General features: G+C 43.7%; 2 protein-coding genes and 1 long non-coding RNA gene across 8 annotated transcripts in view; 2 read left to right on the forward strand and 1 right to left on the reverse strand.

The window, feature by feature from the left end:
* Positions 1 to 16: 16 nt before the first annotated feature.
* Positions 17 to 4,761, forward strand: trmu (tRNA 5-methylaminomethyl-2-thiouridylate methyltransferase). Its single transcript, XM_003445076.5, has 11 exons — positions 17 to 159; positions 337 to 502; positions 1,526 to 1,632; positions 1,733 to 1,855; positions 1,973 to 2,145; positions 2,220 to 2,273; positions 2,398 to 2,464; positions 2,720 to 2,820; positions 3,103 to 3,247; positions 3,342 to 3,424; positions 3,518 to 4,761. Exons 1-11 carry the CDS (start codon positions 78 to 80, stop codon positions 3,665 to 3,667), a joined length of 1,251 nt encoding a protein of 416 aa, XP_003445124.1. The 5' UTR covers positions 17 to 77; the 3' UTR covers positions 3,668 to 4,761.
* A 1,410-nt stretch (positions 4,762 to 6,171) lies between these two features.
* celsr1a (cadherin EGF LAG seven-pass G-type receptor 1a) overlaps positions 6,172 to 20,350 on the forward strand; it is a 100,862-nt gene continuing 86,683 nt past the window's right edge. For 2 of the 5 annotated variants that reach the window (XM_005451760.4, XM_019347004.2), the window contains exon 1: positions 6,174 to 10,073. In XM_005451760.4, coding sequence (XP_005451817.1) covers positions 6,533 to 10,073 — 3,541 coding nt within the window. In that variant the 5' untranslated portion in view covers positions 6,174 to 6,532. Of the gene's footprint in view, positions 10,074 to 20,350 lie in introns of all 5 variants that reach the window. The other 3 variants (XM_019347002.2, XM_019347003.2, XM_005451765.4) reach the window with 2 other exon arrangements.
* LOC112842644 (uncharacterized) overlaps positions 13,110 to 20,350 on the reverse strand; it is a 29,443-nt gene continuing 22,202 nt past the window's right edge. For both annotated transcript variants that reach the window (XR_003214523.1, XR_003214524.1), the window contains exons 2-5: positions 16,054 to 16,102; positions 14,096 to 14,161; positions 13,846 to 13,991; positions 13,110 to 13,478 (exon numbers count right to left, since the gene is read on the reverse strand). This is a non-coding gene — a long non-coding RNA (uncharacterized LOC112842644). The remainder of the gene's footprint in view (positions 13,479 to 13,845; positions 13,992 to 14,095; positions 14,162 to 16,053; positions 16,103 to 20,350) is intronic.

The raw sequence follows: 20,350 nt of genomic DNA on the forward strand, positions 1-20,350 counted from the left end.
TGTAGAGCAGCTGGGTGAAATGTCCTAGTTTCGTGAGCGAGAAAGTGTTCAGAGCCAGACTGCAGTAATATGAAAACATGGCCTTGATAAAGCACGTGGTGTGCGCCATGTCCGGCGGCGTTGATAGCTCCGTCGCAGCGTTACTGCTGAAGAGACGAGGTGAGAAAAGCTGGCAGTGGAAACACTGAAGCACACCTGCACTGGCTTTGTGATGGGAAAAGGTTAGCCAGGCAGGGGAAGCTGCTGTATACGAATGAAAGAAATAAACCAAATAAAGTCAGAAAAACCAAAGTAAAGCTGTAAGTGAGTCTCATTGTGATTGTGTGTTGTTTGAAGGCTACAACGTGACTGGAGTTTTTATGAGGAACTGGGACTCTCTGGATGAGAAGGGGGTCTGCAGCACAGAGAAGGACTGTGAGGACGCATACAGAGTGTGCCAGAGCCTGGATGTCCCCTTTCATCAAATGTCCTATGTCAAAGAGTACTGGCATGAAGTTTTCAGGTATTTCTGTCTTCTTCTGTCAGCTGCCTTTAGGGCTCACAGCAGCTTATCATCTGCCTCCATCCCCTTTCCACCTCCTCTGTATATCGTCCTGTCGGCGCTGTGTTCAACATACTTTGTCCGGTACAGATGCCGCCATCTCCAATGAAATTTGAGAAATGCCGTTTTTGTGAAAATGCTCCAAAGTGATTTTCAGCATATCATTTCTAAACATACTAGTTTAAAGAGCTGCTAAAAAGACAGTTGCAGGTCATTTGGACCACGATACCCAAAGATATTTCTGTGTGCAGTAAGTTATATTTGGATGCTTCTGTTGTGTGGGCTCCCTGCCCTTCTGTGCACATACATGGAAAGCTGTAGGTGGCAGTCAGCACAGAAGAGAGGGCTACATCTATTCCCTGTTTTGTTCCACCTGTCCCAATTGTCATAAGGCAAGAGGAAGGTTACACCCTGGGCAGGTCATCCAGGCAGACAGACAACCATTCACACCTACGACCAATTAAGAATCACCAGTTAACCTAAAGTGTGCCTGTGAAATGTGGGAGGAAGTCGGAGTACCCAAAGAGAACCCATGCAGGCACAAGGAGAACATGCAGACGCCACATAAATCCTATGTGGGTTCTCTCCAGATTCCCTGGCTTCCTCCCCAGCTGGTCAGTGGATTTAAACCCATTACCTTCCTGCTGCGAGGCAACAGCACTAACTATCAAACCATCATGCTATCCACAATATTCATATGCAGCATTAAAAAGTAGGAGCTCAGTTGGAGGCTGGTTGCAAAGTGGCTTGCAGATGTGCAACAACTGTGTGCATGCTGGAAGAGCTTAAAGTGCAATATGAGGCGAGCTTCCAGGGTTCCTGATAAGGAAAAATGTTCTGATTTACATTTAAAATTGATATTGACTTCAATGAGATTTAGAACAAAAACTAGGATCAGAATGTGGAATCTCTCAAATTTTGTACTTGTTTTTTTTAAATCCAGTGTTGAGCACTGAATGCAGTTTCTCTCTGTCTGGTTTGCAGTAACCTGTTGAAGGAATATGAAAGGGGAAGAACACCAAACCCAGACATACTATGCAACAAGCACATCAAATTTAACCACTTCCACAAGTACGCCATCGACACCCTGGGTACGCTGTTTTATTTTCATTCTCATGCTTATTGGTTGAAATATAAAATATGATCACTTAAGTCTCAGACACACTCCAAGAGATTTATTGTTTCCTGTAGGTGCTGATGCCATGGCAACAGGCCACTATGCCAGGACATCACAGGAAGATGACGAAGTTTTCGAACAGGCTCACACAGCTCCGCCCACCACGCTGTTCAGAGATCGATTTGAGATCCGAAATCGTAAGTGTGACTTTCACTTTATACCTCTTATGTCTCTGATTTTGACACTAATTTCCACTATTTTTGTTTCTGTGAGTGAACTTTGTCTTTTTTTTTTCCTTGTGTTCCTGTCACCAGCTGTGAAGCTGTACAAAGGGGCCGATCTCCTCAAGGACCAGACCTTCTTTCTCAGTCAGATCCCACAACAAGCCTTACGGCAAACCATGTTCCCGCTCGCTGGACTCACCAAAGAATTTGTGAAAAAGATTGCTGCTGAGGCCGGGTTTCACCACGTGCTGAAGAAGAAAGAGGTGCTCAAATATATTACAGACTTTAATAAGGACAGAGGAACACAGGATTTAAATTGACTTGCATGTCGTTTCAGAGCATGGGTATCTGCTTTATTGGAGAGAGAAACTTTGAAAACTTCATCTTGGAGGTAAGTATTTGTTTCACATGGCAAAAGTATCTCATTTTCATAGGATTTAGGACAAAACCTCCCATCTCTTTTTAAGATGACCTCAGATCATTTTGATCTTCAGCTGCTTTGTTTCTATTTTCAGTATCTGGAACCCAAACCTGGGAACTTTGTCTCCATTGAGGATGGGACTGTAATGGGAACCCACAAAGGTGTGTTTGTGAACTAAAATATATTATAGTCAGGCGGCATTCTCTGGAGCTAAAAACAAAGCAACGTCTGAAGTGCTGAAACCTGCAGTTCCTCAAATGGCCACATGAGGCTGACTTCAAAGTCAAATCATTTCCCATGCAGTCACGCGTTAAAGGTTACAGAGGTTGTTTTGGTCCATATGCGCATGTATAAAACTATCAGACACCTGTTTGTCCCTTCTTTTCTCATATTCTTGTGTGTTTCTGTCCATCCAGGTTGGTTCACACTGACACTGGGCCAAAGGGCAAGGATAGGTGGGCAGAGAGACGCCTGGTTTGTGGTGGACAAAGACATCGTTACTGGAGATGTGTTTGTGGTGAGAACATCTGTGTTTTAGTTATGAAATGTCAAAGCATCCATCTTAACATTCCTGATGTTCCCTTACAATTAGGAGCAATTTCTGTCCAGTTTTAATGTTCATGAATGTGTCGACTTGTAGATTTAAAAACCAGGTTTGTCTAATGGAACAGAGGATGGTAATACCTGTAACTCCCTGTAGGAGGCAGCGTATTTATCTTTGGTGTTTCTTGAGCAACGTGTTGCAATTCGTGACCATTTTTAATCGGGGGCTTGATTTGTCACACCTCTTGCGGCTCAGGCTCCCACAACCAATCACCCAGCTCTTTTCCGCGACACCGTGCGAACGGAGCGTTTCCACTGGGTAACAGAAGACCCGCCCCCTGAACTAGCCAGGACCCAAATGATGGATTGTCACTTCCGCTTCATCCACCAGATGCCGCTCGGTGAGTTCTGTGTTATCAGTGCCTGCGAGGAGACTATTAATGCCGACTGAAAATCAGCTTAAACATTAAACACAGCTTCAACTGTGCGTTCCAGTTCCCTGCACAGTAACTCTGAACATGGACGGCTCTGTGTGGATTTTGCTCTCCCAGCCAGTCAGAGCTCTGACACCTGGACAGGTAGCGGCTAACGTGTTCAGGACTGTTCTGTAACATCACACTACATGCGTGGCTTCTTTGTGTTATCGGAGTGTTCTTGTTTTCCTTCCACAGTTTGCCGTGCTCTACAAAGGGGACGAGTGTTTGGGCAGTGGGAAGATCACTCAGCTTGGGCCAAGCGAATTCACGCTGCAGAAGGGCCGCGAGCGGATGGTAGCAGCCTTTCAGCACAAAGAGCAGTCGACCCCTGAACCAGACAGCTGAGAGGAGCTCACAGTCCGGCTGTGGAGGAAATCCACTCTGTGCAGCACATGAGCTGCGAGCACCCTGTGAGGAACATAAGCCAGTCCAAGAGATGCTTGGACCGGCTTTAGTGACACAGGGCAGATGCTCAGGGAGGCAGCAGAGGGTTGATTGGCTTTTTAAAGGCTCCAGGAAACAGCAGTGTTTTGTTTTGTTTGTTTGTTTGTTTTTATGTAAGTAGATCTCTGCTGTTTTAACCTAATATAATCTTTGCGGTCAAGATCTGTACCAACACCACAGCGATAATTTCCAGGTACTGCTTGTTGTCGGCTTCACTACGAGGACAAAGATGCACTCGTGAAATATGATTATTTAATTGATAATTGTGTAAACGAGTAGGTTTGTGCATTTCTACAGTGCACTGTGTTTTCATAAAAGCAGAAACCAAAACTGAGCTCACGTTGTTAAGCAGAACATTTTCTGAACTGTAGACGCTGCTTCTTTTTTTGTGGTCTGAGGCCTTGAGCTCTGCTTTCTCTTTACTGGGAGACCTTGGTGCAGATTTGTGAAGTTCTGCTGGGCTGTCAGAATGCTCACGTTTCCTCAGAGGACACTACCTTGTGGGCAGATCTGGGTGACTCTTGGCTTGTTCTACTTTATTGGTGTAATAAGAGTTTATGTAGTTTGTCTTCAAAGTTTTAAGGCTGCTCAGGTTGGTTTGTTTTTTCAGACCAGCTACAAACTTTGAAGGCTGCTAGAAATTATTTTTGTATATTTCACAACTTCTAGGATCCAAGTTTATTCTGTTGTGGATTTGACGGTGGTTAAATTATGACCTAAATAAATGCTTGAAAGGAGAGAAAGGAAATGTGAGAGTATTGGATGTTTTCATCTGTCAGATTTTGAAGTTGTTCAAAATGAATGTGCCATTTATTTCAGTTGTTGTAAATTACAAGTAAGATGTTTTCTAATGTTGTATTGCATTTAAAATGCCAGGTTAATGAGGAAAACTGTTTTTAAAAAACAACATCGTGCCTTTCTGCAGGCGGGGGAGAAGGAACTCTGTACAAAGTGTACATTTGAAAACTGGACTTAAATAAATAAATAAATGTGAAGAGTGATATTTGCTTTTCCTGCACACGCCTGTGTTTAAATGTGCTATATCATGTTCTGTACAAAGTCGTGATTTTTCTTGGGCAAAATTTAGTTTATATACATAATGGCCATTTTGTTAGACACACCTTTTTTTCTTTTGCTTGTAATGCAAATGTCTAATCAGCCAATCAGGCATGTAGACATGGTCAAGATGACCTGCCGAAGTTCAAACTGAGCATTAGAACATAAAGGTGATTTAAGTGACTCTGAAAATGACATGGTTGTTGGTGCCATAGAGTACGTGCTGGTTTTTAGAGCACTTCTACTCTACCGGAGAGTTTTACACACAAGCACTCTTTGCGACATGCTGTCTAACATTCACACTTCATTGGAAAGCAACTGCTTGGCATGCAGACTGGAGCAGGCAGGGATCGAAATTGTAATGCTGTCAAGTTGATACAGACTCAAATATCTCAGGAATGTTTCCAGGACCTTGCTGAATCTGTGCAACGAAGAATTAAAGAAGTTTTGCAGGTAAAAACGGGTCCAACCCGGCACCAGTAAGGTGCGTGCAAGGAAGTTCATCAGTGGATACGGCAGCTGTGGGCTAACTGTTGTAAAGCTCCTGGTCCTCGTAGGGGCGCTGTTATACAAGATTAACGTCGAATGTTATTCTGGAGTTAACGTTGTTTAGCAGAAACATAACGAATCCCGAGAGTAACGGCATTGCCTCGTGATACACGTTAAAGTGCAGCATATAATCGTTGTTGTGGGAGGTTTTTCCAGAATAGATTATAATTTATTAAAAGGTCATTTTTTTTTATCAGCTTAAACTTTAAAAAAAATTCGTTTTGTTGAGGCAAAACAAAACGAAATGTGAGAAAAAATTCCGAAATCATAAAAAAATAGATGCCTGAAACGCTGTCCGATTTTACCGATTATTGTTATCATCATCATCATCATCTTTATTATTATTATTATTATTATGTTGTTGTTGTTGTTGATGTATTACAAATGAAGAAAAAAAACACTCATTTCTGACCATGACGCACACGTAAACTGCACGGATGAAGAAGGTGAGATCCTCTGCGACATTCCTATAGTTTTGTGGTGCAGTCCACAGTTCCCTGTGTGTAATATTTACTACACTGATGTGACATATAAATACCCGTTCGACTTTCTCCCCTCCATAGATGAGTAGGAGCTGATTAAAGCTGTGATGATGACATTTTCAGTCTTCCTTCACTGAGCCTCAGGTCTGTTTTAATTGTACCATCACTGCTCAGAACGCTTCAGCAAACAGAAGTTGAAGAGGGAGCGACACTTAAACGCGCAGCAGGAATTTTACCCACCTCTCGTCCTATTGTAATAACAATGCGCCTGTGCGTATTGGTCACTCGGTCAGCGGCACTTCCTAAATCTCCATGAGAAAAAAAAAAAAAGAAAGAAAGAAAGCCTCCCCGCCACCACCCCACCCGAAAGCGTCCCAGAGGGGGAACACAGCAGGTTTATGGTAATAAGTCTCTGAGGAGGAGAGAGGAGGAGGTGGAGGAGGAGAGCCGCGGAGCCATTTTGTACTCATTTTAAACTCAGTGTGGGTTTACGCAGCCGTGACGCGCCTGGACACACTGATACTATGGATACCCAGCGTCTTTTTCCACGTTGAGAAAAACTTCACCATGAGGGAGAAAAGTAAGACGCGGTGCTGGGAGAGGGAGACTTAATGCTTTTCTTTACTTTTTTGCGGAGGAGTTTCGGTGAAGTTGAACGGGATCCGGCAGGTTTACAAGCATGGAGCCGCCGATGTGTTGCTGGGTTTGGGTTTGTGTTCTGTTCACCGTGCCGCCGCTCGCAGGATGTTTGGAGATGCACCTTTCGGAGATTTCACAGCCCGGGAGCCTTTTGGCCAACCTGTCGCTCGGCCCTGGGTGGACTTATAAACTTGACAGGACTTTATCTCCCAACTTCATTCAGAGTTTTTTCCAAGTTGGGAGGCTCGACGGTGTTATCCGCCTGTCCCACAAAGTTCAGTGTGCGCGCACACCCAGGAATCCTGCGCCTGTTTATTTCAAAACTGTGTCCTCCGCGTCCGGAGACGTTATCCTGACGCATTTTAATGTGTTCGTTCACGGCCAGGACTGTTTTATTAAATACAAGAGAAAGAAAGCGTCAGGTGAGCCAGACATTCACATAAAACACCTTTCAAAACTGGAGGCAACTTCCTGCTTACCTGCAGGTATTCTGATTTTGAATGTAACAAAACTTTTACCCTCCTTCACACGAAACACTGCCTTTTTGGATACTGAGTGTGTAGGAAGAAACGTTGTCGGGGTGTTCAGGCACGGAGATTTATTCCTGGCTAGTGACTTGTGTCTTAAACACAGTGGACAGTCCGAGGAGAAGCTTCACTGCGCGCTGCACAGCTCTCCGGGCAGCGGGCTCTCTGTGCAGCTTCTTTTGACGCTCGTTACAGCGCGCAAACACCTCCAAAGCCCGTCAGAAACCATCCACAGACAGTCTGTTATGCTGATCAGAAGGGGAAAGCGGCAGGTTAATTCATCTCCCCAGTTCCAACTTCCCAACTATCAGGTGTCTGTGCGTGAGAATGAGCCCGCTGGGACGCGAGTTATCACCCTAAAAGCAAATGACCCGGATGATGGAGAAGCGGGGAGGCTGGAGTACAGCATGGAAGCCTTGTTTGATAAAAGGTCTGATGACTTTTTCTACATAGACTCACAGACTGGAAGCATAACAACCATCCAGGCTCTGGACAGAGAAGTCAAAGACACCCATGTGTTCAAAGTTACTGTGACGGACAATGGCACCCCCAAAAGATCTGCCACTTCTTACCTCACTGTCACTGTAAGTGACACCAACGACCACACCCCTGTGTTTGAGCAAAATGAATATCGAGTCAGCATCCGAGAAAACGTAGAAGTGGGCTTTGAAGTTAAGACAGTCCGGGCCACTGACGGTGATGCTCCCTCCAACGCCGACATGATTTATAAAATTGTGAACGCAGACGAAGTCAACTCTGTGTTTGAAATTGATCCCCGGAGCGGCCTGGTGAGGATCAGAGAGCGGCCTGACAGGGAGACCCGGGCCCAGTACCAACTGATCGTCGAAGCCAACGATCAGGGGAAGGAGCCAAGTCCCCGCAGTGCCACCGCCACAGTTTACATCTCTGTGGAAGATGAAAATGACAACTATCCACAGTTCACTGAAAAGAGGTACGTGGTGCAGGTCCCAGAGAACGTGCCAGTCAACACCAAAGTGATCCAGGTGGAGGCGACGGACAGAGATGAGGGAAACAATGCCAAAGTTCACTACAGCATCATAAGTGGCAACGTTAAAGGGCAGTTCTACATTCACTCCCCCACTGGTGTCATTGATGTCATCAATCCTCTTGACTATGAAATGATTCGGGAGTATAATTTAAGGATTAAGGCTCAGGATGGAGGCAGGCCTCCACTGATAAACAGCACAGGGATGGTGGTGGTGCAAGTGGTGGACGTCAATGACAACACACCCATGTTTGTCAGCACACCTTTCCAGGCCACAGTGCTGGAAAATGTGGCCGTTGGTTACTCTGTCATCCACATTCAAGCCATTGATTCCGATTCAGGGAAAAATTCTCTCCTGGAATACCGCATTACCGACACCACGTCAGGTTTTCCGTTCACCATCAACAACAGCACAGGCTGGATTACAGTTAGTGAGCCGCTCGACAGGGAGGAAATTGAATTTTACACCTTTGGCGTGGAGGCGAGAGATCACGGGACACCTATGAGGTCCTCCTCTGCCAGTGTCAGCATCACAGTGCTGGATGTGAACGACAACACGCCCACATTCTCAGAGAAGACCTACTCACTGAAGATCAACGAAGATGCTGTGGTCGGCAGCAGTGTGCTGACAGTGACCGCTGTGGACAGGGATGTTAACAGCATGGTGACGTATCAGATCTCCAGTGGCAACACCAGGAACCGCTTTGCCATCACTAGCCAGAGTGGCGGTGGCCTCATCACCTTAGCCCTTCCCCTGGACTACAAGCTGGAACGCCAGTATGTCCTGACAGTCACCGCCAGTGATGGAACACTTTACGATACCGCCCAGGTGTTCATCAATGTCACCGATGCCAACACACACCGGCCTGTCTTCCAAAGCGCCAGCTACCATGTGTCTATCAGTGAAGACAAACCAGTGGGCAGCACTGTGATAACGATCAGTGCGACAGATGAAGACACGGGGGAAAACGCTCGTGTCACGTACGTAATGGAAGACAATGTTCCTCAGTTCGAAATTGACCCGGATACGGGTGCCATCGTAACCAAAATGGAGCTTGACTATGAGGATCAGGCCTCCTACACTTTAGCCATCACTGCCAAAGACAATGGCATCCCCCAGAAATCTGACATCACTTATGTAGAGATCATCATCAGTGATGCCAATGATAATGCTCCTCATTTTCTCAGAGACATCTACCAGGGGAGTGTTCTTGAGGATGCACCTGTCTACACTAGTGTGCTCCAGATCTCTGCTTCAGACAGAGATAGTGCATCAAACGGCAGGGTGACCTATACATTTCAAGGTGGGGATGACGGTGACGGGGATTTTCACGTAGAGCCTCACTCTGGCATCGTCAGAACCGCTCGCAAGCTGGACCGGGAAAACGTTCCTGTTTATAACCTGAAGGCTTTTGCCGTGGATAAGGGTGTTCCGCCTCTGAAAGCTGCTGTTTCTATTCATATTGTAGTCCAAGACATAAATGACAATGCTCCAGTGTTTGAGAAGGATGAGCTTTTTATTGACGTGCAAGAGAACAGCCCAGTGGGATCAGTCGTGGCCCAGATCACTGCCACAGACCCCGATGAGGGCACTAATGCTCAGATCATGTATCAGATTGTAGAAGGGAATATTCCAGAAGTGTTCCAGCTGGATATTTTCAATGGAGACCTCACTGCACTCACAGACTTGGATTATGAGACCAAAACTGAGTATATCATAGTCGTTCAGGCCACATCAGCACCGCTAGTGAGCCGTGCTACTGTGCACATCCGCCTAGTAGACATGAATGACAACGAACCAGTGCTACACAACTTTGAGATTCTCTTCAATAACTATGTCACCAACAAGTCCAACAGTTTTCCATCTGGAGTAATAGGAAAGGTTCCGGCTCATGACCCGGATGTGTCGGATAAGCTGCGCTACAAGTTTGAGTCTGGAAATGAACTCAGTCTGCTGCTGTTGAATGAAGAAACTGGGGATCTGAGGTTGAGCAGGGATTTGGACAATGACAGGGCCCTGGAAGCACCCATGACTATTTCTGTTTCAGGTAAGCAGTCAACCATTTCTTAAGTCCGATGTTTTTCTGAGAAAATCACGCTTTTCCTGTCAGTTCCATGTGCCAGTACATTCATGTGCCCCCCCCCACCCCCACCTCCACCCCCAATATGTGATTTATCACCACATTTTGGAGTCAGTGTAGAATTTTCTCTTGAATAGAGACAGCTGCAGTGTTGACTGTATGATCAGTGAAGTGTTTGCTGCAGGCTCTGTGCAGGATCCAGTTGTGTTGCTTTTGTGCCTTTTGGCTGATAAATGTATTGTCTGCAAGTGGTTGATAGAGGTAATAAAAAGGTGCCGTTCACAGGGCACCCTCATAACTCAGTGGCTTTGTTGTTGCAGTTATGTGGGTTTTGGTGAAAAAGCCGGAGCGCACACATGCATGTAGTGTAGATATATGAAGGCTGATGATTTCCTTTTCTCACTGTTTGGAGTTTATCCATGCTAGCACTCTTTAAAGTGCATGGGATGAATGTGCAGGTTCACTGCAGGAGGGAGTGGGGGGTGGATGAAGATTTTTTTTTGTAGCTTTTCATGCTTTGTGCATGTTTTTCACACATTGATTTTTGAATGAAAGAGAAGTTTGGATACGTTTCTGTGGTGGGGGGTTGGATCTAAAGGGTTAGATCCAAACCCTTCTAAGTCATGTAGAAAGAATTTGCACTGAGCTTCTTTTTCTCCAAGACAGAAGCACACTTTGTTCTTTAAAGTTAAAGATTAGACAAATGCAAACATTTGGACATTCACACCCAAACTCAGAGGATAGCTACTACAACGCAGATGCGCACATATAGATGCTCACACCTAGCTATTAATCAAGAAAAATAAATGTACTACTCTAGCTCTCCTGTTACCTGTCAGTAGCTGCAAAACCTCTCCGCTGTCTCTCTCTCTCTCTTTGTCTTTCTTATTCTCTTCTCACTCTCATGCTTTCTCTGCTTGATCACCCAGAGCACTTTAAACCCCCCAAAATGGGCAAACAGCCTAACACAGCTGGATCTGTTGAGCTCTCCCAGCTTTTTTTTGTTACTCTGTCATGTCTCCCAACATATGCACATGTTGATAGAATGCAGATGAGCTGCTATGATCCAGGGTACAACAGGGGAATCTGAGTTTGCACTATAGATCATTGTGATTGGTAAAAGTATTTAAGATGAAATTACATGTGAGAAAATGTGTGTCTTTTTGTCAGTTAGCCATATTGGTCTTGCATTCTCCTCTCTTTATTCTGACAGAAACATTGGTGTGATAATGCAGCTGGAAACGAGCTTGACCTCCATGTCATGGTTCACAGGGCAGTGCAAGGCTTTCACAAGAAGTCCCTTCATTGCTGGAGGACTTGTGCCTTTGTCTTTGTCTCAGACAAAAGGCTGACTGTCCTTTTCTAAGTGCTTTATTGCTGTTGTAGTCAACCTGCGGAGCATCTGAGAGCCCAGCGGCTCAGCAGGTTACAGGCTGTATAGCCCTCAATCGCTGTCTCTGCTTTCATGCTTGTCATTGACAGCTGACGGGTGTTGCTGTATCCTTGACTACAGTGACCTCTTGATGGTCCCTTGGGGGGGGGGGGATGGGGCAGACTTCTTAATTAGTTGTGGCCTTGTGCGCCCAAATACATAAATATATGTAAGCACACATTCATGCACAATTAAACAGATGTGCACACTTACACTGAAGAGCTCCAACTCCCTGTTTTTTTTCCCCTTTTTTTCATGATGTCAAGTGTTAAGCAACCATTACTGCTGATGGCTTGGCCTTTTGACCTTTGGGCTTTCTGGAGAGGAAAGCCTTTGGGGAATTTTAGGCTATCAGCAAGTTAACAAGTACTGTGAGTCAGTACACCAGTTGTGTTTCAGTCCGTCTTAAATTAGGTTCCCTCTGGCTTTTTTCCCTCTTTGTTTAGTTATTTTTTGACCTCTTCTTTGTCACAAATCTAAATTAGGTCCAAATTCCAGCTCAGGACCAGAACCAAATCATATTGCTATATAGTGTATACGTATGGATCCAGTCTAATTATTGGCAGACCTCTTTGTATCCCTTTCATCAGGCCCAGTTCATACTGGGTCTTTCTCTGGCTGTGCGTACCTTTTCCACATATCATTTGAATAGGGTGCAACTAGTTATACATCTGACAATGAGAGTGATGACACTGTATTATTTTCATTTAAACAAGCCCCATCAGCAGAACATAAGACCACTTATTGATGTATTGAAGTGAGCACTGTCTCATTTAGAGAGGGAGAGGTTGAAAGCTGTCACTCTTCTTATGCTACTAATCAAAGTTCCTCTTAAAACCTGTGCAAGTCATGCACAGGTGCTTTTCTTCTGGCAAACAGGAGGCCTGAGAATGTTTCCCGAGCTCTCTGCTGAAACACAAGAATGCTCTGATAACTCTACTGAGATACACTCACTTAACACACTTTGCTAGCCACAACACTGTTCCATCTGTCCTCAATCTCTCCCTCAGTATTCCTGTGTGTGTGTGTGTGTGTGTGTGTGTGTGTGTGTGTGTGTGTGTGTGGGGTAGCTCTGCTCCACAGCTGAGGGCTGTGTGTTCCGGTTGTAAGAGCTCTTATCTTAGCTTGTCAAATTTCACTTTAAACCTTTGGGGTTTCTCTGTTTTCTAAAAGATGAGTATCTGTCATTTTATGATGAGCACAAAGACATAGCTGTACTTTATTTGAGTGTAATGTACCTACTCTTTGTTTTTTTCTGCTATATGTAAGATTATATGTAAACCTTTGGTGGACCAAAGTCCTGACAGTGACAGGTTTGTGAGTGGGTATAGAAGAAACAATTCGAGTTTCACTAACGCTTTTTACTGTAAATGAAACTGGTCAGCCAGCTTTCTTTTCTTCCATTCACGGCTGTAAAACCAAGCAAACCACGCTGGTTGGTGGCCAGAATTGAAAAACTAAAGGCCAAGATTGTCTTTTGTCATGAAGTTAGCAGTCTGAATAATAATTGATTTCCTTAACTGTACAGTAAGGGATTTTTTTAGGTTCTTTAATAGACAAAAAATGTTTTATTGACAAATATACACAGATTAGTGTATAATTAAATCTTCATTCTCATAAACTTAGAATTAATGCATGAAAATACAATAGGAGTGGGTACAGGTTTGCGAAAGCCGCCATGTTGCCCTGGCATCTTGAATGCAGTGGTGAGATAGACACCGCCATTTAACCTAATCACATTTTATGTATGTGTCTCCAGACTCAGCTAGAAGTTACCTTTAATTTAAAGATCACAAATAGCTCTTTCAAACTATACATGACATTTAACACTTGTACATGTATGTTTTCTTCGTCTTATTATGCCTTTCTCCACCTCCTTGTCATCTGCCTCATCCTCTTCCTCCTCACCTCAGGCCTTAACTCCTGAACTTAAGAGAGAGCTGTAAGACACAAAAACTTGAATGAACATACTTATTTATTCTTGATACTGTCACAGTTACTTATTGTCAGCAGATTAGACATGTGATCCTTTGTCTCCGGACAGCTGACAACGAGCTGGCTAAACAGCAACAGCTGGTTGGTAGCTAACATCATGCCAGCTAATGTTACCTTTTCCTCTGATAAAGAGTTTTTTACATTCTCACACTGTATGCAAGTTTATTCACTACTTGTTGGAGTTTAGCAATGTTAGATCCACTTCAAAGGAAGTTTCACTTACAGAGGCTAACAGAGGCTAACAGCAGCTAACAGCAGAAAATACAGCAACACTTTATCACAGAAAAGTTCAGGATATCCTCAACAACTCACCTACAGGGTCCTCCAGAGTAAATAAACATGGATACCTGTCATATGCAGCCTCACAGTGGGCTGTCAGGCTACACTCACTACAGATGAACGGCAGCCAGATTTGTTTGTCCTGCAGTGGTGCAATTTATGCACTTCAGCTGGGAGCACTAAAAAAACCCAGAAATCACTTGAATGCAGTCTGCTGATCTGTACTGGTGAGAATTTACACACTGCTCCTTTAAGTGTTGGTGAAAAGGGACTTTATACATACCTTAATTCATGTTTGACCTCAGCAGAAATCTTACATGTGATTGAAGTAAGTCTGTTTCATTAACCACTGTGAACACAGTGCACATAGGAAAGGCAAATGTCAATAGCAATAAAGCTGGTGCATGTTCATTTTTAGGACTGGGCAGATCAATACCTGCTAGCTTATTCATCTCTGTAGCTCCCATTCAAGCATATATACAAAACGCATTGCCTGTTTGTTTGTTTTTCCCCCCTTTTCCAGGGAAACTATATCTGAGGAAAGGTTTATAATTGTTAAAGCATGCAATAACAGGCTATAGGAGGAGTTGTGCCATATCACTCATTGATGCAGCAAAGCACGTCGTTACTTAAACAATTAGGAATGATTTATGCAAAATCGTCTTTTTCCACTCAAGCTTAGACGGCATGATGCTACACGTATGCATTCACCCCACTCCTCCCTCCACCCCCCACCTCCTTGTGCTTCCCCATCTTTTCCCCATGGGGCTTTTGCCAAGCCTCCCTGCAATGGGTTTGGCTCCTAATCCTGTTGGAAGAGTTGCATAGCAGAGCTTTTTAACATTTCTGTTCTCGTCCCTGTACGACCCCCCACCACCTTCTGTGCTTTCCCCTTTTTATAATATGCATAATTCGATTTCTGCCTTAACACAGGAACTTCAGCTTTGAGCGTGCTCTAAATTCAGGCCAAGTAAAATAAAGTATGCTGATTGGTTCATTTCAGCAGGCAGACCACTTAAAAACATTCATTCTATCTCTTTAGCCAAAACATAAGCTAATCCACCCTTCCTTTCTTTGGCCCCCGTCCCTGGGTCTTGGTGTTCTTCCTCGAGTTCCTCTACTGGAAGCAGTTGTGGTGATGCACAGGCAGACATGACCTTTCACATGTGAGATCAAAGCAGGACACGGGGCATTTACATACACAGTCAATGCTGAGAAATAACTCTGTGCTCTTCTACACATGACACATGACCCAAGGCTGATGGATGGGACAGACAGAGGGGCGGGCTATTGGGAGGAAGCAGGAAGAGAGATTGTGATGTAGCTGTTTCTGTGCACTTCACCAACAACAGCTGGATAAAAGTCTGGTCTCTTAAGTCAATATCAATAATGGAAATAGAAATGCATTAATGTGAAACGTGTTCCACAAGTATTCCTGATATGTGATATTCAAACTTTCTAACTGGCCAATTGCACTGGCTTTAAAGTTTTCCTGTTGTGTCCTTGTACATGTGTGTGTTTGGCGTTTGGCATGCATGCCAACCGATAACCGATTTCCCCGACACTCTCCCTCTCTATCACCGTGTTTTTATCTCTCTCACTTCTTGTACTTTCCTCAAAAAGGTTCCCACTGCTCGAACATGCGCCTGCATAGTTTTGCTCTCCTTCCATGTGGCTGTTGAGGCTAAATCTGTCCTGAGTCGTTACAGGAACTTATTAGATTACTGTCCTCCCTTCTCTATCATGCCTGTCTCTGTCTCTGTCACTTGTCAAGCTGCTTGTCCTTTCCATTTTGCGGGTGTCTAATGTTATAGGTTTGGCCAAGTGGCCTTAATGCGTTGATGTTGATTAGTAGGTTCAATGCTTCGGTCCACACTGAACTCATGCATGGATTGACAGTCCTAAAGGGGTTCCTAGTATAGACCCTGATGTTGGGATTATAAACCCTTGTGAAAGTGCACATGGGCAGCTGTTGGCAGTAGGGATGAGTAGATGTCCTCATGAATGTATTTTTCAGTCTTTGACGACCTATAAATAGTTATCGGTCTTGTAGGTAAGTAAATTGTAAGGCATGCAGACGTGAACACTGAGTCTCGCTTTCCCCTTTTAATGATGAAATATGTCACTCACGATACGATACGTTATGTATGTTTCCTGGCAGCAACGTGAGCAATAGGAAGTGAATTAATGCGTTCCAATTGAAGTCAGAAGGTGGAATTTCTGGGTGCTAGTTTAGCTCACCTGGTTGAGCGGGCGGCTCGGGCTCGGGACATCTCTCCCACATTTTCGTCTTTAACAGGAAAATAAAGATGGAAAAAATGCTCAAAATAGCAGGTTAAAGATATCACAGTTATATTAATGTTTTTAACTTGCTCCATACACTTATGCCCTACGTGGCCAGTCGTGTCTAAAGCACCTTTTTTGTCAGAACTGAAAATGCAATTGAGTCTTTGCCCTGAGGCGGGGTAGAGAAGAACAGATCAAGTGTAATAACAGTGTTCGTATCCCCTCGTCTCTGTTTGTGTGCTCAATGAGCGAGAAAGGAATCGCATTCATGCTTAATCTTGTACATTTACTGTGGGCTAATGTGTTGTAGTTGTGTTTGAGTGTGTGTGTGTTTTGCTATGTGGGCATGTGCACCTCCAGGCTGTAGTCTAGAGTTTGAAGTGTAAATACCAGGGGATCAGGACAGGTCACTGTGGAACTCCACTGATGTCTGAATGCTCAATTACAGGCTAGAGAGTCGAGGATGTTTAAGGATCTAAAGCTGTCTGCTTGATGCCGTCTTTGGCTGCGAAAAGAAATATGGCCGCACACTAAGTTAGACAAGGATCCACTTTTTTTCTCCCTAAAGGAAAGAAATTGCTTCTAATTTGTGTGAAATATGACAGAAAAGTGTCTTCGTTGGAGATTTCATTTTACTTTCTCCCAGATGTTTCACATCGACTGTGCCTCCCGGCCACAGTGTTATCTGTTTATCTAACTACATCCAAGTCTGCCTTATCCGTCCACCTTTTTTACTTCAGACACGTTTCCTCCCGCACACTTAGTCCTCGTGCTTTTGTTTCCAGCAGGAAATCTCTTGTAGCTGCCCGGAAAGTCAGCTAGAAAGTGAGGTGCCTTCCCATCATGCAAGTGTGTTTGCTGTGGGGATTTCAAAGGAGTGGGGGTGTTTGTTTGCAAACACCCATGCCCAGGTTTGGGTTAGAGATGGGTTAAGAAGTTAAAATGTGGTTCTACCTTAGAGTTTTGGCTTTTCTGTAAGTTTGAGTGTGTGATTTTGTGCATTTTTGAATTGTGTCGAAGGATGTGCTGTTTAAAGACGACCCCTCCCCCCTTTCCCTCTCGGTCACACACACACTCTTGGGTAAGGCTATCTCTTGTTTGCCTGCTGGTTGTTTACATGCTTCAAGACAGTGAGACGGTGACAGGTTTTGGGTGGTGGAGGGGTGGTCCTTGTAACTGGACGCACCTCTCTCTTCTGTCTCGCTTTCTTTTTCATTCTCTCTGACTCAGAATACACAATACTCTTCTTTGTGTCTCACAGCAGGGAGGTGATACAGCGGAGGGGGGGGGCTCTGCTGCTCGCTAACGGCTCACGAGTGTGACATTACATGCGTCACGATATGCTATGACCAGCTGCTGGAATGTTAAGTGGCGATGGTGGGTGGGAGGGGTGGGGGCTGAGGATTTGTATATATATTCACCTACTTTGTCATCCACCTGAGTGAATGACAAGCGCGACTGTGATGGAGAAGGTGGGTCATGTCTCATTTTTTGAGAATGACCCTCAGGCGAATTAAACATCGAGTAATGAAAGTCAGAACTTGTGCCAGATAAAGTTCTGCTTCCCTGCTTTTAGCGACAACCCTCTTGTTTATTTTCCCTTCCTCCTTGCTAACGCTGGCTCCAAGTACAGTTGACGTTGACTTGTTGTCAGAGCAACACTGACAAATTTAGAATAGCGGTCACATGTAGGTGGCATACCGTGTGTCCAGATTTTGTACTAATATGTGCTGGTAACAAAAACAATGTGACTCTGTTCAGCTTGTGCTCTGGAATTACCAAACTTCAGACTGCATGAGGATATATTTGAAACAGCATCAGTTTAAAACTTTTTAATGCAAATTTTAGTTGCTACTAACTCTTTTAAGGCAAACTTTAAAAGATGTTACTGTAAACCTTGAATGGTTTGGCTTTTAGGTCCATCACTGATATTTACCCTGTAGTGTCCAGGTCGCTCTTAGCTTTAGAGTGAAAGCCAGAGGAAGTAAAGCATTCATTTTCATGGGCCACAAAGTGATAAACTCATTTTCCAACCTCTACTTTAAATACTTAAGATACCACCTGGTCCGCAGCTGAAATAATTCAGCAGCTGTTCTTGCCGGTGGATCACATTTAGACCATTTTCACACATGCACTGCAGCCCTGTATCTCACCTGGCAGAGGTTTATGAATGTATCCAACACAAAGTGCAGTTAGTGCAACTGCTTACTGCTATACATGTAAGAAAAGAGGACTGTGAACACTGACCTAGTTATTGGGAAACTGCCCTTACTATCATAATGTTAATGTGCTCTGAGTGGCTTTTGAAGGTCCTTCCGTCTTCTTCCACTCTTCCAATTAAGGGTCATTGGGTTAATCATCAGTTAGCCTTTGCACTGTGTGAGAAAGTCAGCGTACCCAGAGTATAACTCCACACAGAAAGGCCTCAGCCAGCCGGTGGATTTGAACCCAGGACCTTCTTACTGTGATTTGACAAACACAACTACACTGTTGCTTTAGACAATACCAGATAAATACTAAGTTGCCATTTGCTGTAATCCAATGCTTATATTTAACGTTTTGCATTAAGGAGTAGGCAATTTCATCTGATATTTTAACAAATACACCTTTTCCATTTCTCGGGTAGATGTAACGCTAAAGCAGTCAGCTGGCTTGTGTAACTAAAGCTATAAATATTCTATACGTTGCAAGACTATGGGGGAACACAAAAGTCCAACACAATCCGGTCAAATGTTCAACGGTTAAACTTGCAAACTCCCAGTTACAAAGCTTGTGTGATTTTTGATTGTTCTGATTGGTGACATCATAAGAATAGCGCCAGGTAATAGTCCTGTGAATTCCCAGCAAGCAAATCATTATGTATGTGGACTCTTGCCTGCTCTACACCTTAGTCTAAACCCCACACAGTACTTCAAAAGGTGAAGAACAACTTCAGAATAAGTACTGGCTACATTCTTACAGTTCTTTCCAGAGTTTGTGTGGAAAACATCTTACGCTTATTAAACTCATCATGATGTTTCAGGCAACTCAAGAAAGTCAGTGTTAATGGCTAACTAACAGTTCAGTACAGATTTGCCATCAACCCATAACTTGCCGTCATGCTTCACATGAAAAACCACAACTACTTTTAAAAAGCTTGGAAGAAGGTAAGAAGAACATTGGAGAGATTTCATGAATGTACTCCACCCACTCTGTTCTGCCCTTCACCATTTCTTTTTTTTTCCAAGAAATGTAATCTTAGTCGTTGCTAAGGTTTTGATACCTGTGTAGTGCCCTATGTGCAGTACCTTTGGCTGTGATCGTCACAACTATTAAGACTTGGCATTGGCACTGACAATGTGGGTATTAGGATGAAATGTCAAACGGCTTAAATGGATTGAGTTCATAGGCACAAACAGACCAATATCTGTTTGGCATTAAAGGGCTGTTGCTTGATTAAAAACTAAACAAAAACGTGCCCTTCTGCTAAAATGCTGTCCAAAAAGATTTCATAAAAAGTGACCAACATAGCTCTCCTTACTCTAAATAAAAGAAAATTACTATCAAGAAGGTTGTTCCTTATACTGTTTGATGGAGTAAATGCCAGGTTTCAATAGAAATCCCCTTTGCATTAGAGTTGGCTGATAACGTTTCTCTCAGCAGCTTTCCTGAAAACTGATATCTCTCTGTAATTACCCTCTCATAGAAAACCTCCTTGATTGGGGCTTTAACACTGATCCTGTGTGAGTGTTGTTGTTGGACTCCACAGAAGGACTTCATGCCAGATTGTGTTCACAGAGGTGTCAGTTTTAGTCATTTCCCCTTCAGCCAGGGAAGAAGCCGGTGACAGGTGTAATCTTGACAGTTATTAATTTCTGTGTGCAAACTTGTTGATGCACGCTTGCTTTTCAAATTGTTGGCTCTTTTTGTCTCACTTGCTGTCAGCATCTGAGGTTCCCAAAATGTTGCATTTTCATGAAATCCCAGCATGTGTTTTTTATAATCTATTGTTGTTATTGATGTTTCTGTGGTCTCTTATCAACTTTAATCTGTGCTGATATGGCCAGCAGCAAAAATCCACAGCCAAATTTACTAATTTCAAAGCAGATTGTTTAAACCTTTCTAGCTGCCTAGAATAGATGGATTATAATCAAACACAGTAGATTTAAAAGAAAAATAATTTTTTATCACTTGTTCATAATTTCAGTTTGTCTAAAATATCACTGACCTGCTAACAGGTTTTATTTCAGAGAACTATAACTGACAGCACATA

The sequence above is a fragment of the Oreochromis niloticus genome, linkage group LG17 (genome assembly GCF_001858045.2).
Source record: "Oreochromis niloticus isolate F11D_XX linkage group LG17, O_niloticus_UMD_NMBU, whole genome shotgun sequence".
NCBI lineage: Eukaryota > Metazoa > Chordata > Actinopteri > Cichliformes > Cichlidae > Oreochromis > Oreochromis niloticus.

What these genes read in the sequence shown, in the direction of transcription:
- trmu (XM_003445076.5), top strand. Translation starts at nt 78, where the DNA reads ATGGCCTTGATAAAGCACGTGGTGTGCGCCATGTCCGGCGGCGTTGAT. An exon ending in TCGATTTGAGATCCGAAATC is followed by an intron (nt 1,856 to 1,972) that starts GTAAGTGTGACT and finishes TCCTGTCACCAG; the next exon opens with CTGTGAAGCTGTACAAAGGG. An exon ending in ACGTGCTGAAGAAGAAAGAG is followed by an intron (nt 2,146 to 2,219) that starts GTGCTCAAATAT and finishes ATGTCGTTTCAG; the next exon opens with AGCATGGGTATCTGCTTTAT.